Source organism: Salvelinus fontinalis, chromosome 21 (assembly GCF_029448725.1).
Source record: "Salvelinus fontinalis isolate EN_2023a chromosome 21, ASM2944872v1, whole genome shotgun sequence".
Classification (NCBI taxonomy): Eukaryota; Metazoa; Chordata; class Actinopteri; order Salmoniformes; family Salmonidae; genus Salvelinus; species Salvelinus fontinalis.
Window position 1 is genome coordinate 12,607,730 of NC_074685.1, and position 21,565 is coordinate 12,629,294.

At 44.5% G+C, this 21,565-nt stretch overlaps 1 protein-coding gene across 2 annotated transcripts in view; it reads left to right on the plus strand.

Moving 5' to 3' along the window:
* The first annotated feature begins 400 nt into the window (after positions 1 to 400).
* garnl3 (GTPase activating Rap/RanGAP domain like 3) overlaps positions 401 to 21,565 on the plus strand; it is a 234,930-nt gene continuing 213,765 nt past the window's right edge. For both annotated transcript variants that reach the window (XM_055873909.1, XM_055873911.1), the window contains exon 1: positions 401 to 611. In XM_055873909.1, the coding sequence (XP_055729884.1) occupies positions 508 to 611 (104 nt within the window). In that variant the 5' untranslated portion in view covers positions 401 to 507. The remainder of the gene's footprint in view (positions 612 to 21,565) is intronic.

A 21,565-nucleotide genomic window follows, 5' to 3' on the forward strand; every position in this document is an offset into this window, starting at 1 on the left:
AATGGCCCTGGAGACAGTCTAATGGATGCTCACCTTAATGAAGACCTTGGGGAGCAATTCATGATTTTTGCCTATTCAGAACCATTGGTATATGAATCAACAGCCCATTATATTGCGCTCAAGAGTCTAGAAACAGATGGAAGGACTCAACTTCAAACCGTTACTGTTTTCTTAGTCTGCCCGGGACTCGAATCCTGTCAGGGTTACCAATTGCGTAATGGTAACTCGCTCTTGAACCGAGAGACCAACGGTATCTAATTTGGAGTTCAGGAGAGGAGGAGCAAACCACTAGCCATGCTGCACTCAAGTCTTTGTTAGCTGAGGGAAGTCTGCGCCTCACTTTCCCTTTACCAACGGAGGCGAGTTTGGTAGTATATTCTCTCTCTTTTTGGGGTGAGCCTTTCTTCCGCCTCTTTCCGTCCTCGCTCCTGTCGCCGTCCGTCTAAGTGGGAGGAAGAAGCATATCTGTTTTTACGGAGTAAATACCTTCCTGCTCGTCCGGCACCCATGAATTCGGATATAAATGTGTACCTCGGCCGGGACAAAACGGGCATCATGCGGAAGAGAGCGCTGCTCCTTCGGAAAGGGTGCAGTTTTGAGATTAGTTCGAGGTAGGTGACGCATGGGGTGATGGGGCTCATTCTGGGTATAAACTCGCGGCTCACCACTCCGCGCCATTCGAAACTGGTTATGATCTGGCCTCCCGTAACATTTGAAACGGCACATGTTTGCTTGGGAAAAGTGACCCTTGATATATACAGATATATACTATCTCTCCGTGGACTGCGTTGTGGTGTTTTTTGGCATAAGTGAACGTGCTCCTCCAGAGCTCGAGGAATGCCCAAAATAAACATGCGGGTTCTCTCTGCGAACCCGGTCTATTACGTTAGCTTACAGTCAATTCGAACTGATCAATGTTTCATTGTAGGCTACAGTTAACTGCAGACTGTGGGATTTTGTGAATTATCTGTGGCATTGCTGAATTTTGTTTAGATGGGCATGAAACGTTATAACCGAACATGCGTTTCAATGCGTACTGTCTTTTTGGATGTTGTGTTATTTAAAATCGAGCTAATGAAATTGTCTCCACAACTGTGCGTCCATATTTTGGACCGTTACGCATGGGTGTCTGTCACTTCTGATGGTGCAAAAATCACTATATCTGGTGCACTGTTATCAATGTTATATATTAGCCTACAGCAGTAATCCATGCGCTCTGTGTGTGGTTTGTCGATCGGAGAGGCGCACAGCCTATTATTTGTTCATTCGAGGTGCTCCCACGTGGAGAGGGCACCGACAAGCACAGCATGACCGGGTGAGTTGTATGCTGTGCACACCGGGAGGGACTCTCCACTCGGGAGTCCACCGCTCGTCCACACCGGGGGTTCTTAGTAGAGCTGCAGCTAGCCTGCTCTCCCCGGTCATAGACTGCCTGTCTGCTGTCTTGCGCATCAAAGGCAGCGGGGGGTGAAGAAAATGTCAAGTGTTCTCTTCGCCTGCCAGTTTGTAGTACCAGACTGTACCCACAGCATACAACTCACTGTGTTACCCACAGCATGTAGCGCACAGTATGCATATGGTACATGTATCTACACTGGACAGAATATCACACAGTTGATCTTCAACCCAAGTTTTGGGGAGGAATTCTGGTCTTATTTATAGCCTAATACTCACGTTCACTTATCAAGTTCACTCCCCGGTCTCGTCGCTAGATGGCACCCATAACTCCCTCCCTCACTGTCAGCCATGGCATTGATTATAAGTCTGTCAAATACATTTGATTACATGGTCATTTTATCCGTCCCCCACACAGTACATAGCCTAATATAATCAGGTTTTGAGGGTGTACATTACTCATATGCGACTAACGGACATATTGTCAATGGTCTTTTGTAGTTTAGACTAATATTTATGCTGTCCTGGCCTCAGCAGCATGTATTGGATAGACAGACAACACGTGTTAAAAATCGATGTTCAGTGTCCATATCTGTGACATAAGGTCATGTTTCAGTTTTATATCTTAATGTTTACGTTTTATATCCTCTGCACTGTTGCCAAACCTTTTAATTCAGATACATATTTTAAGTGCATACCTTATTTTATATTTAAATGTGTGACTTTCTGTTTTTCCCATGCTATATACATATATCAGTCAAAAGTTTGGACACCTACTCATTCCAGGGTTTTTCTTTATATTTTACTGTTTTCTACATTGTAGAATAATAGTGACACCATCACAACTATGAAATAACACATATGGAATCATGTAGTAACCAAAAATGTGTTAAATAAATCAAAATATATTTTAGATTCTTCAAAATGGCCACCCTTTGCCTTCATGACAGCTTTGCATTCTCTCATCCAGCTTCATGAGGTAGTCACCTGTAATGCATTTCAATTAACAGGTTTGGCTTGTTAAAAGTTAATTTGTGGCATTTCTTTCCTTAATGCATTTGAGCATACAGAACAGGTATACAGAACAAATCCAAGAACAGCTCAAATAAGTAACGATAAAGAACAGTCCATCATTACTTTAAGACATGAAGGTCAGTCAATCTGGAACATTTCAAGAACTTTGAAAGTGTCTTCACTGGCTCTCATGAGAACCGCCACAGAAAAGGAAGACCCAGAGTTACCTCTGCTGTAGAGGATAAGTTCATTAAAGTTACCAGCCTCAGAAATTGCAGCCCAAATAAATGCTTCACAGAGTTCAAGTAACAGACACATCTCAACATCAACTGTTCAGAGGAGACTGTGTGAATCAGGCCTTCATGGTCAAATTGCTGCAAAGAAACCACTACTAAAGGACACCAATAATAACAAGAGACTTGCTTGGGCCAAGAAATGCAAGAAATGGACATCAGACCGGTGTGTCTTTGTGAGATGCAGAGTAGGTGAACAGATCTCCGCATGTGTGGTTCCCACCGTGAAGCATGGAGGAGGGGGGTAGGGGTGCTTTGCTGGTGACACTGTTGATTTAATTAGAATTCAAGGCACACTTAACCAGCATGGCTACCACAGCATTCTGCAGCGATACGCCATCCCCTCTGGTTTGCGCTTAGTGGGATGATCATTTGTTTTTCAACAGGACAATGACCAAACATACCACCAGGCTGTGTAAGGGCTATTTGACCAAGGAGGAGAGTGATGGAGTGCTGCATCAGATGACCTGGCCTCCACAAACACCCGACCTCAACCCAATTGAGATGGTTTGGGATGAATTGGACCGCAGAGTGAGGGAAAAGCAGCCAACAAGTGCTCAGCATATGTGGGAAGTCCTTCAAGACTGTTGGAAAAGCATTCCTCATGAAGCTGGTTGAGAGAGTGCCAAGAGTGTGCAAGGCTGTCATCAAGGCAAAGGGTGGCTACTTTCGAAAATTAATTTAACACTTTTAATTTGTTTTACTACTACATTATTCAACATGTGTTATTTCATAGTTCTGATGTCTTAACTATTATTCTAGATTGTAGAAAATTGTTAAAATAAAATAACCCTTGAATGAGTAGGTGTGTCCAAGTGTTTGACTGGTCCTGTATATTTGTATACAAACCTTTAGTGCATTCTTGTTTTTCTCTGAGTCGTGTGTGTCTGTAGACATGTTCGGGGTGTCGGAGGTCTTCTGTGGGTGGGTCGCACTTTCAGAATAGAAGCATGCATAAGCAGTGGTGTGTGGGCGCAATGGGCACAGCTCTCTGTGAAGCACTTACTTTCAAATTACAGCCTTCTTCGTATAAGTTGATTTATTCTCTGTACTCAGAGTGTGTGTGTGTGTGTGTGTACTCAGAGAGTGTTCATACTCTGCTCAGAACTCAGTGCTAGATTGTGGAGATACCTGTGAAATAGTCCCTCACAGACCGGAGGTAATTAAAGATGATCAGAAGAGACCCTGGGCCAGGCTGGGGCTCTTATGTGCTGAAACATTTTGTCATAATTTTTTCGACGTCTCACAAGGACCCTCAAGATACCTGGAGATCAACAGATTTTGTCCATGTGGAGTTTCTGTGTGCTCTTGAATCCACATACGCACGCACCCACACACGCGCGCATACAAGCCTGCGTACACACACACACGCGCGCACACAGACTCCAAGCCAGACAAATAGCCAGGCTAACAAGGACAGAAAGAGAGCGAGCAAGACACACTAGTGCTGAACGGCCAGCAAATACTGCATCCAAATGGGCAGATGGACCAACACTCACGCACACACACGTGACATTCAGACAAGACACAGACAGTATAGGCTGCATGGTTTGATATGTAACTTGGCTTGCTTTATTGACAGATTGTCTGGGTTAATTTATAGCTGGTTGAAGCAAATCATATCTAGCTTCCCTCGCTGTGTTAACAGCTTCCACTAACAGCTTGGCTTTACTCTTTTAAATTATTCAGATGTTGAAGCATTAAAATCCCATTTGGAGACGTCCCCAAAGCCTTTGAGAGGAATCTACTCCAGAACTACTTCTCTTGCAGACCAGGGTTCAAACTATATTCAATCTTTCAAATACTTTCAGGGTTTACAGTACTTTAGTCTGCCTGGAGTGCCAAATGGGTGGGCTTTAAACTTTTCAGACTATTTTATTGGTTCAATTTTGCAAGGCAAGCTCAATCAAACACAGCTAACATATTTGAAATGATTTCCAGTAGTATTTGAACCCAGGTGTGTTCTCAAGATGTCTCCCCCAGATGTTAGAGCCAGTCTAGTCTAGGCTGTCTGCTGAGAAGAGGCAGTCAGAGGCCTATTCCCCCCAGTCTGATAAAAATAACCCATGACACAACCCTCCTGCTTCAATTCAACTACCACAGACCTACACATGGACACACTCCAGAAGCTCTGTCTGTGGGGAGGGGCTCTCTGTGTGTGTGCGTGTGTGGGAAGGAGCTCTGTGTGTGTGTGTGTGTGTGGTGGGGAGGGGCTTTCTGTGTGTGTGGGGGGGAGGGGCTCTGTGTGTGTGTGGGGAGGGCCTCTGTGACCCCTGTGTGATATGACACTAATAGAGGGACAGCTAGACTGGACTGCTCCACTCAGGGTGACCAGATTTCCCTGACCTCAGATTACTGACCTATCATCACAGCCCTGACACACACACTACGGTTAGCGTAGTGTGCCAATCTGTCCCTGTAATAGCCTACTGTGTTGATGTTGACATTAATACATAATCAGACTATCAGAAGCCTGCCTGAGAGAGGAAGAGATGAGCTACAGATTGATAGCCTGGGTGATAGCCTGGGGGACGACAGACTGTTCCTGCATTAGCCACCTGCACTAAAACCAACCAGTAAAGGTCTATACATCATGGAGTTACACATTTTTCTGAAAAGGGATAATGAAAGGATATTACTAGCTAGAGCCAACCACCATATCATAATTGCTTGTTGCATATTTCCATACAGCCAATAGAAAATATGTTACCACACCTCCATCAAAACGGCTATTTCCTGTGTTAGTCTATGCAGTCAGCTAAGTACCACTTTCCTGTGTTATCAGCCAGTCAGTAGCACTCAGTAAGAGGGCTGGGCGATATGGCAAATAAATGATCACGATATCTATATATTTTTTCATTCATTAACGATAATTATCACGATATTAATCAAATAATGTTTAAAAGGCGCATATCTGCTTCAAACTCAAGAATGCCTGAACAAACTGGTTAGAGCGTTGGGCCAGTAACCGAAAGGTTGCTAGATTGAATCCCCGAGCTGACAAGGTAGAAATCTGTGGTTCTACCCCTGAACAAGGCAGTTAACCCACTGTTCCCCAATAGGCCGTCATTGTAAATAAGAAGTTGTTCTTAACTGACTTGTGTCATGACGTTGTATCGGTTAATGCTACTTATCAAATGATTAACGGTTTATAATTGTGTAATTAAATGAATCAGGCAATTATTCACTCATTAACCTGGGGCACCATGGGAAATTTGGTTTTATTGAGTTTCTATTTCCCAAATTAACTCAAAGAATATCGATTTTACAACAGTCGCTAATTAATCAATTTCCTCTACAGTCTCATTCTGAACGTCGCATAATCCGGGAATCTGCACAAACCTGAGTCCCACCAATGAGTTCGTACCACACCAATTTTAGTTGATTATTTATTTACTAACAAGTTAAAATGATAATATAAGATACACATACACAAAAACACAGTCTAGGCTATTGATTAGAACTTAGTACAATGGAACAACACATTATGACGCGTGTTACCCAAAATGGGGATTTAAAAGAGAGAGAAAAAGAGAAAGTACACGAGAGAAATATACATTTGGGTTCATTTGTCAGCTATGCTTATTTTAACATTTTTAGTCATTTGGCAGACGCTCTTATCCAGAGCGACTTACAGTAGAGTGCATACATTTTATTACATTATTTTTACATACTGAGACAAGGATATCCCTACCGGCCTAACCCGGACGACGCTATGCCAATTGTGCGTCGCCCCACGGACCTCCCGGTTGCGGCCGGCTGCGACAGAGCCTGGGCGCGAACCCAGCGCAGCCTGGGCGCGAACCCAGAGACTCTGGTGGCACAGCTAGCACTGCAATGCAGTGCCCTAGACCACTGCGCCACCCGGGAGGCCTTTTAACCCTAACATTGCCCCGAACTGCCACTCTTATGGGTCAGAATATAATGATGTAATTACGTGTTGAAGGTCTCCGATGGGGTTTTCGGCTTCTCGGATGGCACACTTCTCTGGTGCAACTCTCTGGTTGTCCTCACGATGCCAGTGTCCTTTGTATTAGTGTCTGTTTCCTCGCCATTGTTCTGAAAGGGGTCTTCGGAGGACAGCCAGCATTGTAGCTCAGGGCTCACAGCGTAGAAATGAAAGCAGTGTAGATACACGATTCGATGGAATGGTGACCGGGTGGTCGGTTCTAAATTCACCCTCTTAGACGCAGTTACTCCTCCGTAGCGGATAGAAGAAGGTTCCTTTGTCTTCAACCTCGTGTTGCATTTTGGGTTCGTTGACTACTCAGACCCTGGCTGCAGCTCGGGTCACTTAGTCTCACATGTTAACTCTTAACTCACATGTCTTATACCCTCGGGTCAGAAGACATTAATTTTCATATTCCATCTTTCGTCATTACCACCATTGTGGCTGACGAAACCCATTGTCCCAAAGTCCATTTATTGCATGAAAATGTTCTGAGACCGGTTCTCCATAGTGAGAGGACAAAGGAATTTTGTCTGCTGCCTTAGATTTACAATGGGCGTGAGGTGTCATTAAAAAAACATCTTCATACCCCTTGATCTCTTCTCCTCTGGTGGGCGTGAGAGATCTTTCTGTGGGATTGTGGTCCCCGGTAACCTGAACCGAGCAGGACAGTCATGACACTTGCCTAGTTAAATATAGGTTAAATTTTCTTAAATTATGTGAGCTACACAACATTATACTTTAAGGAAAATTGTTCCAGGTTTGTGGCCAGGGAGCACGTACCTGGGGTCAATTAAATTGATAAGCCTCTTGAAACTTTCCTTTTTGACTGTGCTAATTGGTAGCATGTCCTTTGCAATGCATATTTGCATTTGTGACGTATTTTTGATGTTTGCTTGTAGGGCATAAGCGCTGTCAGTGTTGACTGCTTTGGGCAAACATCCCTAGATTGGCTGGTGCTTGTGGGGCGTTTATCAATACCGTGGCGCAAACTCAAACTTCCTGCATGTACCATGAGTGATTTTGCTTCAGATGTTGAAAAAGGTCTGTCGTATTATCAGACTTCGTAGACACCTGTCTACGGCACAATTTGCACCGAACATTGCTCTGCTCTTTGTCGGACTTCAAAAAGCCCAACCACTTCCAAATGACTGAAACAGTTGAACCCTTTTTATCAATCATTTCTTTGTTGGAAGCTGCTCCTTCTCCATGGCTATCACTGCCACTGTTTTCGCCTACATCACTCATTTGTCGTGGTTATCAGTGGCTACTCCATCACTTGAGGTGCTAAGTGGTTTTTAGTGGGCGTATACCTCTCCACGTGCATATTGTCACTTCTCCGCACGTTCCTGCTGCGTCAGAGGTGAAATGGACTGCTGTACATAATTATTTTATGTCGACATTATCGAAAATGAATCTAATTGTTTTTATATCGTTATTGAGGGAAGTAATTACCTCGATAATTATTTATATTGATTTATTGCCCAGCCCTACTCAGTAATAAGGCTTTTTTCTGTGTGTTATGTCTGTGAGGTCAGCTTGACACACTGAGTCACACCTGGGTGAGATGATCCGATCCCCTAACGCCTCGATCTATTGATTCACATATCTGCATATTTCCTGGCACTCAGCAGACCAAAAATGTGTTCATCTTCTTATAGTGCTCTGGTAACACCAGCTGCCTACCATACCTTTCCTTAAATTAACTCCAAAATTCTTTCCTTATGGATCCCCTACGTCTCAGACTTCCACCACATCAATGTAGTGTATCCTGGGGGCACACATTAGGGCACACAATGGAAAACGTTTTAAAATGTTTTCCTACGCTAAGCGGAAGTCCAGGTAGTCCCTCCCTGTTTTAGTATGTTTTCTTCCAACTGTTGTCTAATGAACATGACACAGGTATTTCATCTTAAGAGAATCACAGTATATTCCTTTTCCATGTATGTACGGAGTCATGCAGGAATACCATGTAATCTCTTTTCGCAATATGTGGACAAATAGAAGTGATTAAGCAGTGAAAACATATTCTGTCATTTTGACCAGTACATCCTACTGAAACTCTGCTCCCCCCTCCCGTCTCATCTCTCTCTCTCTCTCTCTCTCTCTCTCTCTCTCTCTCTCTCTCTCTCTCTCTCTCTCTCTCTCTCTCTCTCTCTCTCTCTCTCTCTCTCTCTCTCTCTCTCTCTCTCTCTCTCTCTCTCTCTCTCTCTCTCTCTCTCTCTCTCTCTCTCTCTCTCTCTCTCTCTCTCTCTCTCCTCCCACAATATCCTCAGAGAGAGGTTTCATTAAAGTTGATTTACTTTGAAACATGATCTATGTCTATATAAATCTGTTCAGCTGCCAAACAGTGTTGTGTAACCAACCACAGTACAGGGGAATCCACTCTCACTTGTGACAGCATGTTGGGTTGAGAACAGAACAGTCAGAAAAACAGTCAGAAGACTGGATCCAGATGGGGGTGAATCATCTGGTCATGGTGTTCACATATTGACTCGGAATTATTTGAAAATCTGCTTTCCGATGTTCAGATCCCGTTCACGCGTGCTCCTAAGTAAGAAATGTTAGTGAGAAAGTAATGTAATGAACTTTCCCAGTCAGAAAGATGACAGGTAGTTTCAGAGGGAGTGCACAAACGCAGTTTCCGAGACATGCTGTGACCCTGTCGGTAAGAGTGTCTCTGATTGGCTGGGCCTGTGGGGTCTTGCCTGTATGAGCTTGTCGTGACCTCCGATGGGAGGATGTATGATGGGGTGTTGTGACAGCTCTCTGACTCGCAACCTGTCATTGTGTTTATATTGCTGCTCTAGTGGGAAACTGCATCATATAGTAGACAGACAGAGAAAGGGGAAGAGACTGTGTGTGTGTGTGTGTGTGTGTGTGTGTGTGTGTGTGTGTGTGTGTGTGTGTGTGTGTGTGTGTGTGTGTGTGTGTGTGTGTGTGTGTGTGTGTGTGTAATGGATGGAAAGTGTTCCATATTGCAGCCAACAGAATAGAGCATCACTATATTTGACAGTTCTGTGTTTGTGTAAGTGGTTTGAGTTTCTTGTTTGCATGATATTTGATACTGTACTGTATCTGAATTCACCCATGTGAGGGGTGTATGTGTCTGCCAGTGTGTGCGAGCGTGGGTGCACAGCAGAGGAGGCTGGTGGGAGGAGCTATAGGAGGACGTGCTCATTGTAATGACTGGAATGGAATGAATGGAACAGTATCAAACACATCAAACATATGGAAACCACATGTTTGACTCTGTTCCATTTATACTATTACAGACATTACACTGAGCCATCCTCCTATAGCTCCTCCCAACAGCCTCCTCTGGTGCACGTGCATGCTCTTTTGTATTTGTGTGTATCTTTAGCCTTTGACTCTGACATGTTCTCCTGGCTAAATTCCCAATCTGTCCGTCATACCATCATGGCCACCTAATCATCCCCAGCTTCCAGTTGGCTCATTCATCCCCCTTCCTCTCCCCTGTAACTATTCCCCAGATCGGTGCTGTAAATGAGAATTTGTTCAGTCAACTTACCTGGTAAAATCAGGGCTCTAGTCAAAAGTAGTGCACTATATAGGGAATGAGTTGTAATTTGGGACAAGTCAGCCCCAGAGAGGGCTCACTGAGCTCAGATAAACACGGGACCATAATCACTGCCATGTGTGTCTTCAGCAGAAACAGCCCACCAGTCAGTACAGCCCACCAGTCAATACAGCCCACCAGTCAGTACAGCCCACCAGTCAATACAGCCCACCAGTCAATACAGCCCACCAGTCAATACAGCCCACCAGTCAATACAGCCCACCAGTCAGTACAGCCCACCAGTCAATACAGCCCACCAGTCAATACAGCCCACCAGTCAATACAGCCCACCAGTCAATACAGCCCACCAGTCAATACAGCTCACCAGTCAATACTGCCCACCAGTCAATACAGCGCACTAGTCAATACAGCGCACTAGTCAATACAGCCCACCAGTCAATACAGCCCACCAGTCAATACAGCCCACCAGTCAATACAGCCCACCAGTCAATACAGCCCACCAGTCAATACAGCCCACCAGTCAATACAGCGCACCAGTCAATACAGCCCACCAGTCAATACAGCCCACCAGTCAATACAGCCCACCAGTCAATACAGCCCGCCAGTCAACACAACTCGCCAGTCAACACAACCCGCCAGTCAGCACAACCCGCCAGTCAGTACAACCCGCCAGTCAGTAAAACCTGCCAGTCAATACAGCCCACCAGTCAATACAACCTGCCAGTCAGTACAAGCCAGTTGATTACAGCCCTCTTGATTACAGACGTCTCTCTTGATTACAGCCCTCTTGATTACAGATGTCTCTCTTGATTACAGCCCTCTTGATTACAGACGTCTCTCTTGATTACAGCCCTGTTGATTACAGACGTCTCTCTTGATTACAGCCCTGTTGATTACAGACGTCTCTCTTGATTACAGCCCTGTTGATTACAGACGTCTCTCTTGATTACAGCCCTCTGTTGATTACAGACGTCTCTCTTGATTACAGCCCTCTGTTGATTACAGACGTCTCTCTTGATTACAGCCCTGTTGATTACAGACGTCTCTCTTGATTACAGCCCTCTGTTGATTACAGACGTCTCTCTTGATTACAGCCCTCTGTTGATTACAGACGTCTCTCTTGATTACAGCCCTCTGTTGATTACAGACGTCTCTCTTGATTACAGCCCTCTTGATTACAGACGTCTCTCTTGATTACAGCCCTCTGTTGATTACAGACGTCTCTCTTGATTACAGCCCTCTGTTGATTACAGACGTCTCTCTTGATTACAGCCCTCTGTTGATTACAGATGTCTCTCTTGATTAAAGCGTTCCCTTGATTACAGACCTCTCTTGATTACAGCCCTCTCTTAATTACAGCCCTCTAATGATTAAAGCAGTCTCTTTTGATTACAGCCCTCTCTATGTAAACGTCTTGCTCCTTCAAGCCACATCTGGATCCATTTATGGCATAAAGACACATACCTACATATTATAGCAAATGTATGTGTGTTTCTGTGTGTGTATGCATCTGTGTGTCCGTGCCTGTGTGTGTGTGTGTGTGTGTGTCACACAGCTCTGGGAAGATTCACTCTGGAAAGCGTTTTCCGTTATAGCGAACTGCTGGAAAGGGCCCAGCGTGCGTGTATGGAAGGAGTTGTACTTTCACAGGGCATTGGTTGAGAGTCAGGGGGTTTGAGTACAGCCACAAGCCACATGCAAGGAGAGGAGGAACGAAAGCTGGGTGTGTTTTTGTCTTTCAACAGTTGTATAAACATCCCATTTTGACCTTTCTTGTTCTGTGAGGTGACTTAAGAAGTGTGTGTGTAAGTGTTTGTTTGAGTGTTTATATAGTGTGTTTATCATATTTGTGAGTGTGAGAGAGAACAGATTGAAGTCACTTGGCTGAATGAATGAAAGAAAGATCAAAAGCCAGTGGCAAGATTATGATGTTGACTTGCCTCAACCTTCATGACTTGTTACAGTAGAGACAACAGAGAACTCCAAACCCTAAACCAGAGATGACTGTATATCAATATGGAAGCACAAGAAAGTGATACCACGGTTGTATACATTAGGCACCAAACGGAAGAAAACTGGCTGAAACAGGGAGGGACTACTTGGACTTGTCCAATAAGAAACGCTCATATCCGCTTTCCGTAGCTAAACATTTTAAAACGTTTCACATTGCATGCCGTAATGAATACAACCCATCTCTCTTGTAGTGTTCACCACCTCTCAACTAAAAGGTATTGGTCCACAGGGAGGGAGGGGTACCGCTCTCCAATAGAGGTTATTTGCCTTGTGGTTTCCAGGGAAGCCTGACAAACAATATTCTAATTGGTTAGACAGAGAGAGCAAGAGACGGAAAGAGAGAGTGGGGGAGGAGAGAGAGAGACTGTGAGAGAGATGCCGAGAGAGGGAGAGAAAGACAGAAAGAGAGAGAGACTCATAGAGGGAGAGTGGGGGGAGGAGAGAGAGAGAGAGAGAAAATAGAACAAGGAGATAAGGATGTATTTTCAGAACATTTGGAAGGAGGTTGTAAAGTTGTAGGTCTAGTTAAAGTGGTGAGTTCTAGTCTATCTTACAATAACTGAGCAAAGGAAACTGCCCCAGGCCTCCCACTCCATCATACTGAACACTAGGAGCAGCGTTCAGTAGAAAAGGAATTGCTAACGTAATAAGAAAGAAAGAAAATAGCTAAGGCACAGTCAGTGGTCATAGCGATTTTTAGGCCCTAGAAAACCCAAAGCAATATCTTACCAATCTACAGGTGGCTGCTAATATTGGACGGCTTAGCTTAAGTATCCATAACAATTGTTCATTTTGTGATAAAATAAATTGACACGGAGTTTGAAGGAAATCCTTATCTATTTGACCTTAAAGGAAGAGTGTAAGAATATGTGAGGAGTAACTTTATGTTCACCATAGTACCCTGATAGGATGATAATGTAATGGCAGGATTCACACACACACACACACACACACACACACACACACACACACACACACACACACACACACACACACACACACACACACACACACACACACACACACACACACACAGTATTCCCTGTCCTACATCTGAAGTTCATCGCCGTCTTCTCATGTTCCAGATAAATGAGTAATACAGGATGTGGCCACAAGAGGGCAGCGGAAGGATGGGAATGAATGGCGGTGATTGGCAATATCCTGGCTGCTGTTTTCACCAGAACCACATATTATGGGTTGTAGTGTTAATGTATGCCCAGTAGGGGGTAGTAGTATAACATGCAGTAGGACATGGAGGGGCCCAGTAGGGGTTAGTAGTATAACATGCAGTAGGACATGGAGGGGCCCAGCAGGGGTTAGTAGTATAACATGCAGTAGGACATGGAGGGGCCCAGCAGGGGGTAGTAGTATAACATGCAGTAGGATATGGAGGGGCCCAGTAGGGGGTAGTAGTATAACATGCAGTAGGACATGGAGGGGCCCAGCAGGGGGTAGTAGTATAACATGCAGTAGGACATGGAGGGGCCCAGTAGGGGGTAGTAGTATAACATGCAGTAGGACATGGAGGGGCCCAGCAGGGGGTAGTAGTATAACATGCAGTAGGACATGGAGGGGCCCAGTAGGGGGTAGTAGTATAACATGCAGTAGGACATGGAGGGGCCCAGTAGGGGGTAGTAGTATAACATGCAGTAGGACATGGAGGGGCCCAGTAGGGGGTAGTAGTATAACATGCAGTAGGACATGGAGGGGCCCAGCAGGGGTTAGTAGTATAACATGCAGTAGGACATGGAGGGGCCCAGCAGGGGGTAGTAGTATAACATGCAGTAGGATATGGAGGGGCCCAGTAGGGGGTAGTAGTATAACATGCAGTAGGAACATGGAGGGGCCCAGTAGGGGGTAGTAGTATAACATGCAGTAGGACATGGAGGGGCCCAGTAGGGGGTAGTAGTATAACATGCAGTAGGACATGGAGGGGCCCAGTAGGGGGTAGTAGTATAACATGCAGTAGGACATGGAGGGGCCCAGCAGGGGGTAGTAGTATAACATGCAGTAGGATATGGAGGGGCCCAGTAGGGGGTAGTAGTATAACATGCAGTAGGACATGGAGGGGCCCAGTAGGCGGTAGTAGTATAACATGCAGTAGGACATGGAGGGGCCCAGTAGGGGGTAGTAGTATAACATGCAGTAGGACATGGAGGGGCCCAGTAGGGGGTAGTAGTATAACATGCAGTAGGACATGGAGGGGCCCAGCAGGGGGTAGTAGTATAACATGCAGTAGGACATGGAGGGGCCCAGTAGGGGGTAGTAGTATAACATGCAGTAGGACATGGAGGGGCCCAGTAGGGGTTAGTAGTATAACATGCAGTAGGACATGGAGGGGCCCAGTAGGGGGTAGTAGTATAACATGCAGTAGGACATGGAGGGGCCCAGTAGGGGGTAGTAGTATAACATGCAGTAGGACATGGAGGGGCCCAGCAGGGGGTAGTAGTATAACATGCAGTAGGACATGGAGGGGAATCTTTGGCTGTGTCTGAAAACATTAGTAGCCGGCAAATTCTTGCTTCCTCCATTCTTGTTTCCTTATTAATTCCTCTTAAACCTAATTGAAGGAGGAGATCCAAGGAAGGGGCCTTGAATCCTTTCCTTCAACATGCTTTGAGAGGAAAGGAGGAAAGGAGGAAACAAGGATTTGACGGCTTGTAATGTTTTCAGACACAGCCATTCAGGACAGACACAGTAGTGATGACGAGAGAGGCAGCAGAATAAGACGCTCATTCAACAACTTTGAAAAACAGTCTGACATATTCAAGTGAATCACTCTTCCTTACGTAAGGAGATAAATGTAGGACATCGCCCCGAGACACTCAGTTTGACACTTCCCACCCACTAATGATTAAGGTTAGGATTAGGGGAGGGTAAACTGATCCTAATACCTGTGCCTACAGGCAGCTTCTACCTGGAGCAGAGATTGAGGCAGTAGCAGAGATTGAGGCAGCAGCAGAGATTAATTCAATAGAAACAGGGTCACATGCTGTAACTATTCAAGTGAATCATATTTAGCCTCTGGCATGCAGGTTAGCGTTTTTTGTCATGAATCTTGTTCTGGAGGCAGCTCTGCGAAGTGGACACCAGCTGGCACAGCCACAAAATCACAAGATCATGAACCTAACACTAACCTTAACCCTAACCTAACCTAACCACACTGCTAACCCTAATGCCTAACCTTAAATTAAGAACAAAAAGCTCATTTATTTTCAGTTGGCCTATCTAAACAGAAATCGCTCAGTTCTGCCTCCAGGACAATACTCATGACAATAAACGCCAACCTGCTTCTGGCATTTCCCCTAATGGTTAAAGCTACAGTCTGGGATCTGTGAATCTGTTCCATGGTAATCTCAATTCACCCCTTGATTCTTGAAGAATATAACTATATATAACTAATACAAGTAGCTTTAAGGTTAGGATTCATTGGAGGTAAGCTGATCCTAGATCTGGCCTATCTGTGTAGAGACAGCAACTCAACCTTACTCACTCAACTGAAACAGGTTGTAAATCACACTCTTCTTCCTGGAGTAAGGTGCGTATTATCATAGCCGAGGGCCAGCAGTAATATTATGATGTTCCATCGCTATTATCCATCCATCTCTGTTATCCACCCATCCCTATCATCCATCTATCCCTGTTATCCATCCATCCCTATCATCCATCTATCCTTGTTATCTATCCATCCCTATCATCCATCTATCCCTGTTATCTATCCATCCCTATCATCCATCTATCCCTGTTATCTATCTATCCTTATCATCCATCTATCCCTGTTATCTATCCATCCCTATCATCCATCCTTCCCTGTTATCTATCCATCCCTATCATCCATGTATCCCTGTTATCTATCCATCCCTATCATCCATCTATCCCTGTTATCTATCCATCCCTATCATCCATCTATCCCTGTTATCTACCCATCCCTATCATCCATCTATCCCTGTTATCTACCCATCCCTATCATCCATCTATCCCTGTTATCTATCCATCCCTATCATCCATCTATCCCTGTTATCTATCCATCCCTATCATCCATCTATCCCTGTTATCTATCTATCCCTATCATCCATCTATCCCTGTTATCAATCCATCCCTATCATCCATCTATCCCTGTTATCAATCCATCCCTATCATCCATCTATCCCTGTTATCAATCCATCCCTATCATCCATATATCCCTGTTATCCATCTATCCCTGTTATCTTTCCATCCCTATCATCTATCTATCCCTGTTATCTATCCATCCCTATCATCCATCTATCCCTGTTATCAATCCATCCCTATCATCCATCTATCCCTGTTATCAATCCATCCCTATCATCCATCTATCCCTGTTATCAATCCATCCCTATCATCCATCTATCCCTGTTATCTATCCATCCCTATCATCCATCTATCCCTGTTATCAATCCATCCCTATCATCCATCTATCCCTGTTATCTATCCATCCCTATCATCCATCTATCCCTGTTATCTATCCATCCCTATCATCCATCTATCCCTGTTATCCATCCATCCCTATCATCCATCTATCCCTGTTATCAATCCATCCTTATCATCCATCTATCCCTGTTATCTATCCATCCCTATCATCCATCTATCCCTGTTATCTATCCAGCCCTATCATCCATCTATCCCTGTTATCTATCCAGCCCTATCATCCATCTATCCCTGTTATCTATCCATCCCTATCATCCATCTATCCCTGTTATCCATCCATCCGTGTTATCATCCCTATCATCCATCCTGCCTGGTAAAAAAAATTAAAAAAGATCAAAAAGATCAGACTCAACAAAACCACAACTTTGTGCAAAGCCATCTCATACTGAATTCAGAGCCGATGGGCAAACCCTCCCCATCCCTTAAATAGTCATGATGCTGGCTGGGGCGTCGACCGTTGTGCGACCGTTGTGCATCCATCTCTATTATCCATCCATCCCTGTTATCCATCCATCCCTGTTATCCATCCATCCCTGTTATCCATCCATCCCTGTTATCTATCCATCCCTATCATCCATTTATCCCTGTTATCTATCCATCCCTATCATCCATCTATCCCTGTTATCTATCCATCCCTATCATCCATCTATCCCTGTTATCTATCCATCCCTATCATCCATCTATCCCTGTTATCTATCCATCCCTATCATCCATCTATCCCTGTTATCTATCCAGCCCTATCATCCATCTATCCCTGTTATCTATCCATCCCTATCATCCATCTATCCCTGTTATCTATCCATCCCTATCATCCATCTATCCCTGTTATCTATCTATCCCTATCATCCATTTATCCCTGTTATCAATCCATCCCTATCATCCATCTATCCCTGTTATCAATCCATCCCTATCATCCATCTATCCCTGTTATCTATCCAGCCCTATCATCCATCTATCCCTGTTATCTATCCAGCCCTATCATCCATCTATCCCTGTTATCAATCCATCCCTATCATCCATCTATCCCTGTTATCTATCCATCCCTATCATCCATCTATCCCTGTTATCTATCCAGCCCTATCATCCATCTATCCCTGTTATCTATCCAGCCCTATCATCCATCTATCCCTGTTATCTATCCATCCCTATCATCCATCTATCCCTGTTATCCATCCATCCGTGTTATCATCCCTATCATCCATCCTGCCTGGTAAAAAAAAAAAAAAAAGATCAAAAAGATCAGACTCAACAAAACCACAACTTTGTGCAAAGCCATCTCATACTGAATTCAGAGCCGATGGGCAAACCCTCCCCATCCCTTAAATAGTCATGATGCTGGCTGGGGCGTCGACCGTTGTGCGACCGTTGTATCTCTATTAGCCATCCATCCCTGTTATCCATCCATCCCTGTTATCCATCCATCCTTGTTATTTATCCATCCCTGTTATCCATCCATCCCTGTTATCCATCCATCCTTGTTATTTATCCATCCCTGTTATCCATCCATCCTTGTTATTTATCCATCCCTGTTTTCCATCCATCCCTGTTATCCATCCATCCCTGTTATCCATCCATCCCTGTTATCCATCCATCCCTGTTATCCATCCATCCCTGTTATCCATCCATCCCTGTTATCCATCCATTCCTGTTATCCATCCATCCCTGTTATCCATCCATCCCTGTTATCCATCCATCCCTGTTATCCATCCATCCCTGTTTTCCATCCATCCCTGTTATCCATCCATCCTTGTTATTTATCCATCCCTGTTATCCATCCATCCATCCATCCTTGTTATCCTCCAGTCAGTGAGGCTGGGGCTTTGTCCCTCCTCCACAATGTCAGCCAGAGTCCTACTATCGATCTTCTTTTTTCCATTCTCCCCCTTCTGTCTGAGAGGCCTACAGGGATCATTTGTGATTCAGACCCCGACCCCGATCTTCCTCCTACCGCTGCGTACCAAATGCCAGCGAGTCACCGCGCTGGCCCTGGTGAAATGTCACTACGTCAGGCACACGCGATTGATGATGGCCCCCTCGTTTAACATGATCAGGTACATTAACCTTTTGTCTGTTGCAATCGGATGAAACCTCGAAAAAGCCTCTAGCTCTTTAGATATTTCCTGGCTGTAAGGGAGTAGTCAGTGCTATCTACTCAGTCCACATAACTACACAGTTTTCACCAAAGAACTTTCTGCTATTGAATTACCCTAGTGTGCAATTGGCCATGTACACTGAAAAAAAGTATAAACGCTACATCTAAAGTGTTGGTCCCATGTTTCATGAGCTGAAATAAAAGATTTGCACAAATTTGTTTTGAGGGAGCATGCAATTGATATGCTGACTGCAGGAATGTCCACCAGAGATGTTGTCAGATAATTGAATGTTAATTTCTCTACCATAAGCTGCATCTAACGTCATTTTAGAGAATTTGGCAGTATGTCCAAACGGCCTCACATCTGCAGACCAAGTGTATGGCGTTGTGTGAGCGAGCTGTTTGCTGATGTCAACGTCGTGAACAGAGTACCCCATGGTGGTGGTGGGGTTATGGTATGTGCAGGCATAAGCTATGGACAATGAACACAATTGCATTTTATTGATGGCAATTTGAATGCACAGAAATACCGTAACGAGGTCCTGAGGCCCATTGTGAGGCCCACTGTGAGGGCCATTGTGAGGCCCATTTGTTACAAACATATGCATATCTGTATTCCCAGTCATGTGAAATCCATAGATTAGGGCCTAATGCATTTATTTCCATTGACTGATTTCCTTCTATGAACTGTAACTCAGTAACATCTTAGAAATTGTTGCATGTTGCGTTTATATTTTTCTATATATAAGTATGCTTATGCTAGCTAAATGGTATGGCTGAACTCTCATTGAAGCCTATTTTAAAATGTAATATACAGGCTAATATGCCATGACATTGTGCCACAAAACATTTACATGATATAGGGAACCTGTGCCACATATCAATAAAACTCCATTTGATATCCTTTTCTGTTTCCTCCTGTTGGTTACACATTAACCAATCAAATGGGCTTATCAGTGGCAAGTGATGTCATAATGCATTGCCTCATTTGCCTACCTGGAGTCATAGACCTTATTACCCTGACAAGAGTCATAATAAGCAAAACAAAAAATAGCCTTCAACACTGACATAATTTCTATTACCCAGAGTTTTTCCATAACAATTTAACCTGACCCGGAAAACTCCAAGCCCCAGTCACAACCTTTAAGGGCCGAGTTTTTCCTGCACACTGGTCATCTGTTCAAGAAAAACAAAATATCCCTGAATGTCTACCATGATATAGTGAATATTTTAACCCAACATTTTTACCCGCATACTTGACCCTAAGGGGTCAAAGAGTCATACTTTTTAAACCCTTTTTTTATCCTTCTGAAATGTTGGGACTTTGTCTAGCAACTAATTACTGACAAAAAAACACCATTAACCAGGATTTATGTGTTAATATAGAGCAATGGAAAATAATCTCACTTTTGTATACTAGTGGTGTGCGGCTAAGATGAAAATGTTGATTCAATAGTGTACTTTGTGGACCCACACACGCACGCAGGCACACACACGGACACACAAACAGGTATGCACGAACATATGCACAACGCAAACACAGGTATGCATACACACACACACGCACGCAAGCACACACACACACACAGACAAGCACACACTGTCTTGAAACATATGTAGACTGTACACCTATACATTACAATGCTTCCACCTACACACGTTCATCCAGGGCTTCATCTTGTATCTGTCTAGGGAAAAGAAAGCCTGGGATAAACTAGCACAATTTGGTCACACACACACACACACACACACACAACACACAACACACAACACACACACCATTCCCCCCTGACTATAGCAGAAGCCTGCCCCAGAGTGCAGTGGGACTATGCCCAATGTTAAATACTATTCAATTACAGGAGTTGGATTTGTTAATGATATTAATTTATATTTTCCCATTAGGAAGACAGAGAAGACACACACATACACACACAAACACACAAAATAACATGTGTCTGTATGCATGTGTGTGATAGAAACTGTATGTGTGTGTGACAGTGGAGGCTGGTGACTTTAAAAACTTGGAAAGATGGGAGATCCACCGTATAGGTGCAGACTGCACGGAGATGACAACGCTTGTTTAAAAAATCGTCAAAGACAAATTATTTTAACCTAAAACATTTAATAAAGAGATATATAGTAAAATATTATGGGGAATGGGAATGAGAAGGCTACTTACACATTGTTGGGAAGGCATCACAGCAATGATTGACTGAGGGTATGAGGCATGAGTTGTTCAGACACTTGACGTCAGTGCTGGACAGGGGCTGTGTTCAGAGGCTTCAGTGCTGGACAGGGGCTGTGTTTAGAGGCTTCAGTGCTGGACAGGGGCTGTGTTTAGAGGCTTCAGTGCTGGACAGGGGCTGTGTTTAGAGGCTTCAGTGCTGGACAGGGGCTGTGTTTAGAGGCTTCAGTGCTGGACAGGGGCTGTGTTCAGAGGCTTCAGTGCTGGACAGGGGCTGTGTTCAGAGGCTTCAGTGCTGGACAGGGGCTGTGTTCAGAGGCTTCAGTGCTGGACAGGGGCTGTGTTCAGAGGCTTCAGTGCTGGACAGGGGCTGTGTTCAGAGGCTTCAGTGCTGGACAGGGGCTGTGTTCAGAGGCTTCAGTGCTGGACAGGGGCTGTGTTTAGGGGCTTCAGTGCTGGACAGGGGCTGTGTTTAGAGGCTTCAGTGCTGGACAGGGGCTGTGTTCAGAGGCTTCAGTGCTGGACAGGGGCTGTGTTCAGAGGCTTCAGTGCTGGACAGGGGCTGTGTTCAGAGGCTTCAGTGCTGGACAGGGGCTGTGTTTAGGGGCTTCAGTGCTGGACAGGGGCTGTGTTTAGA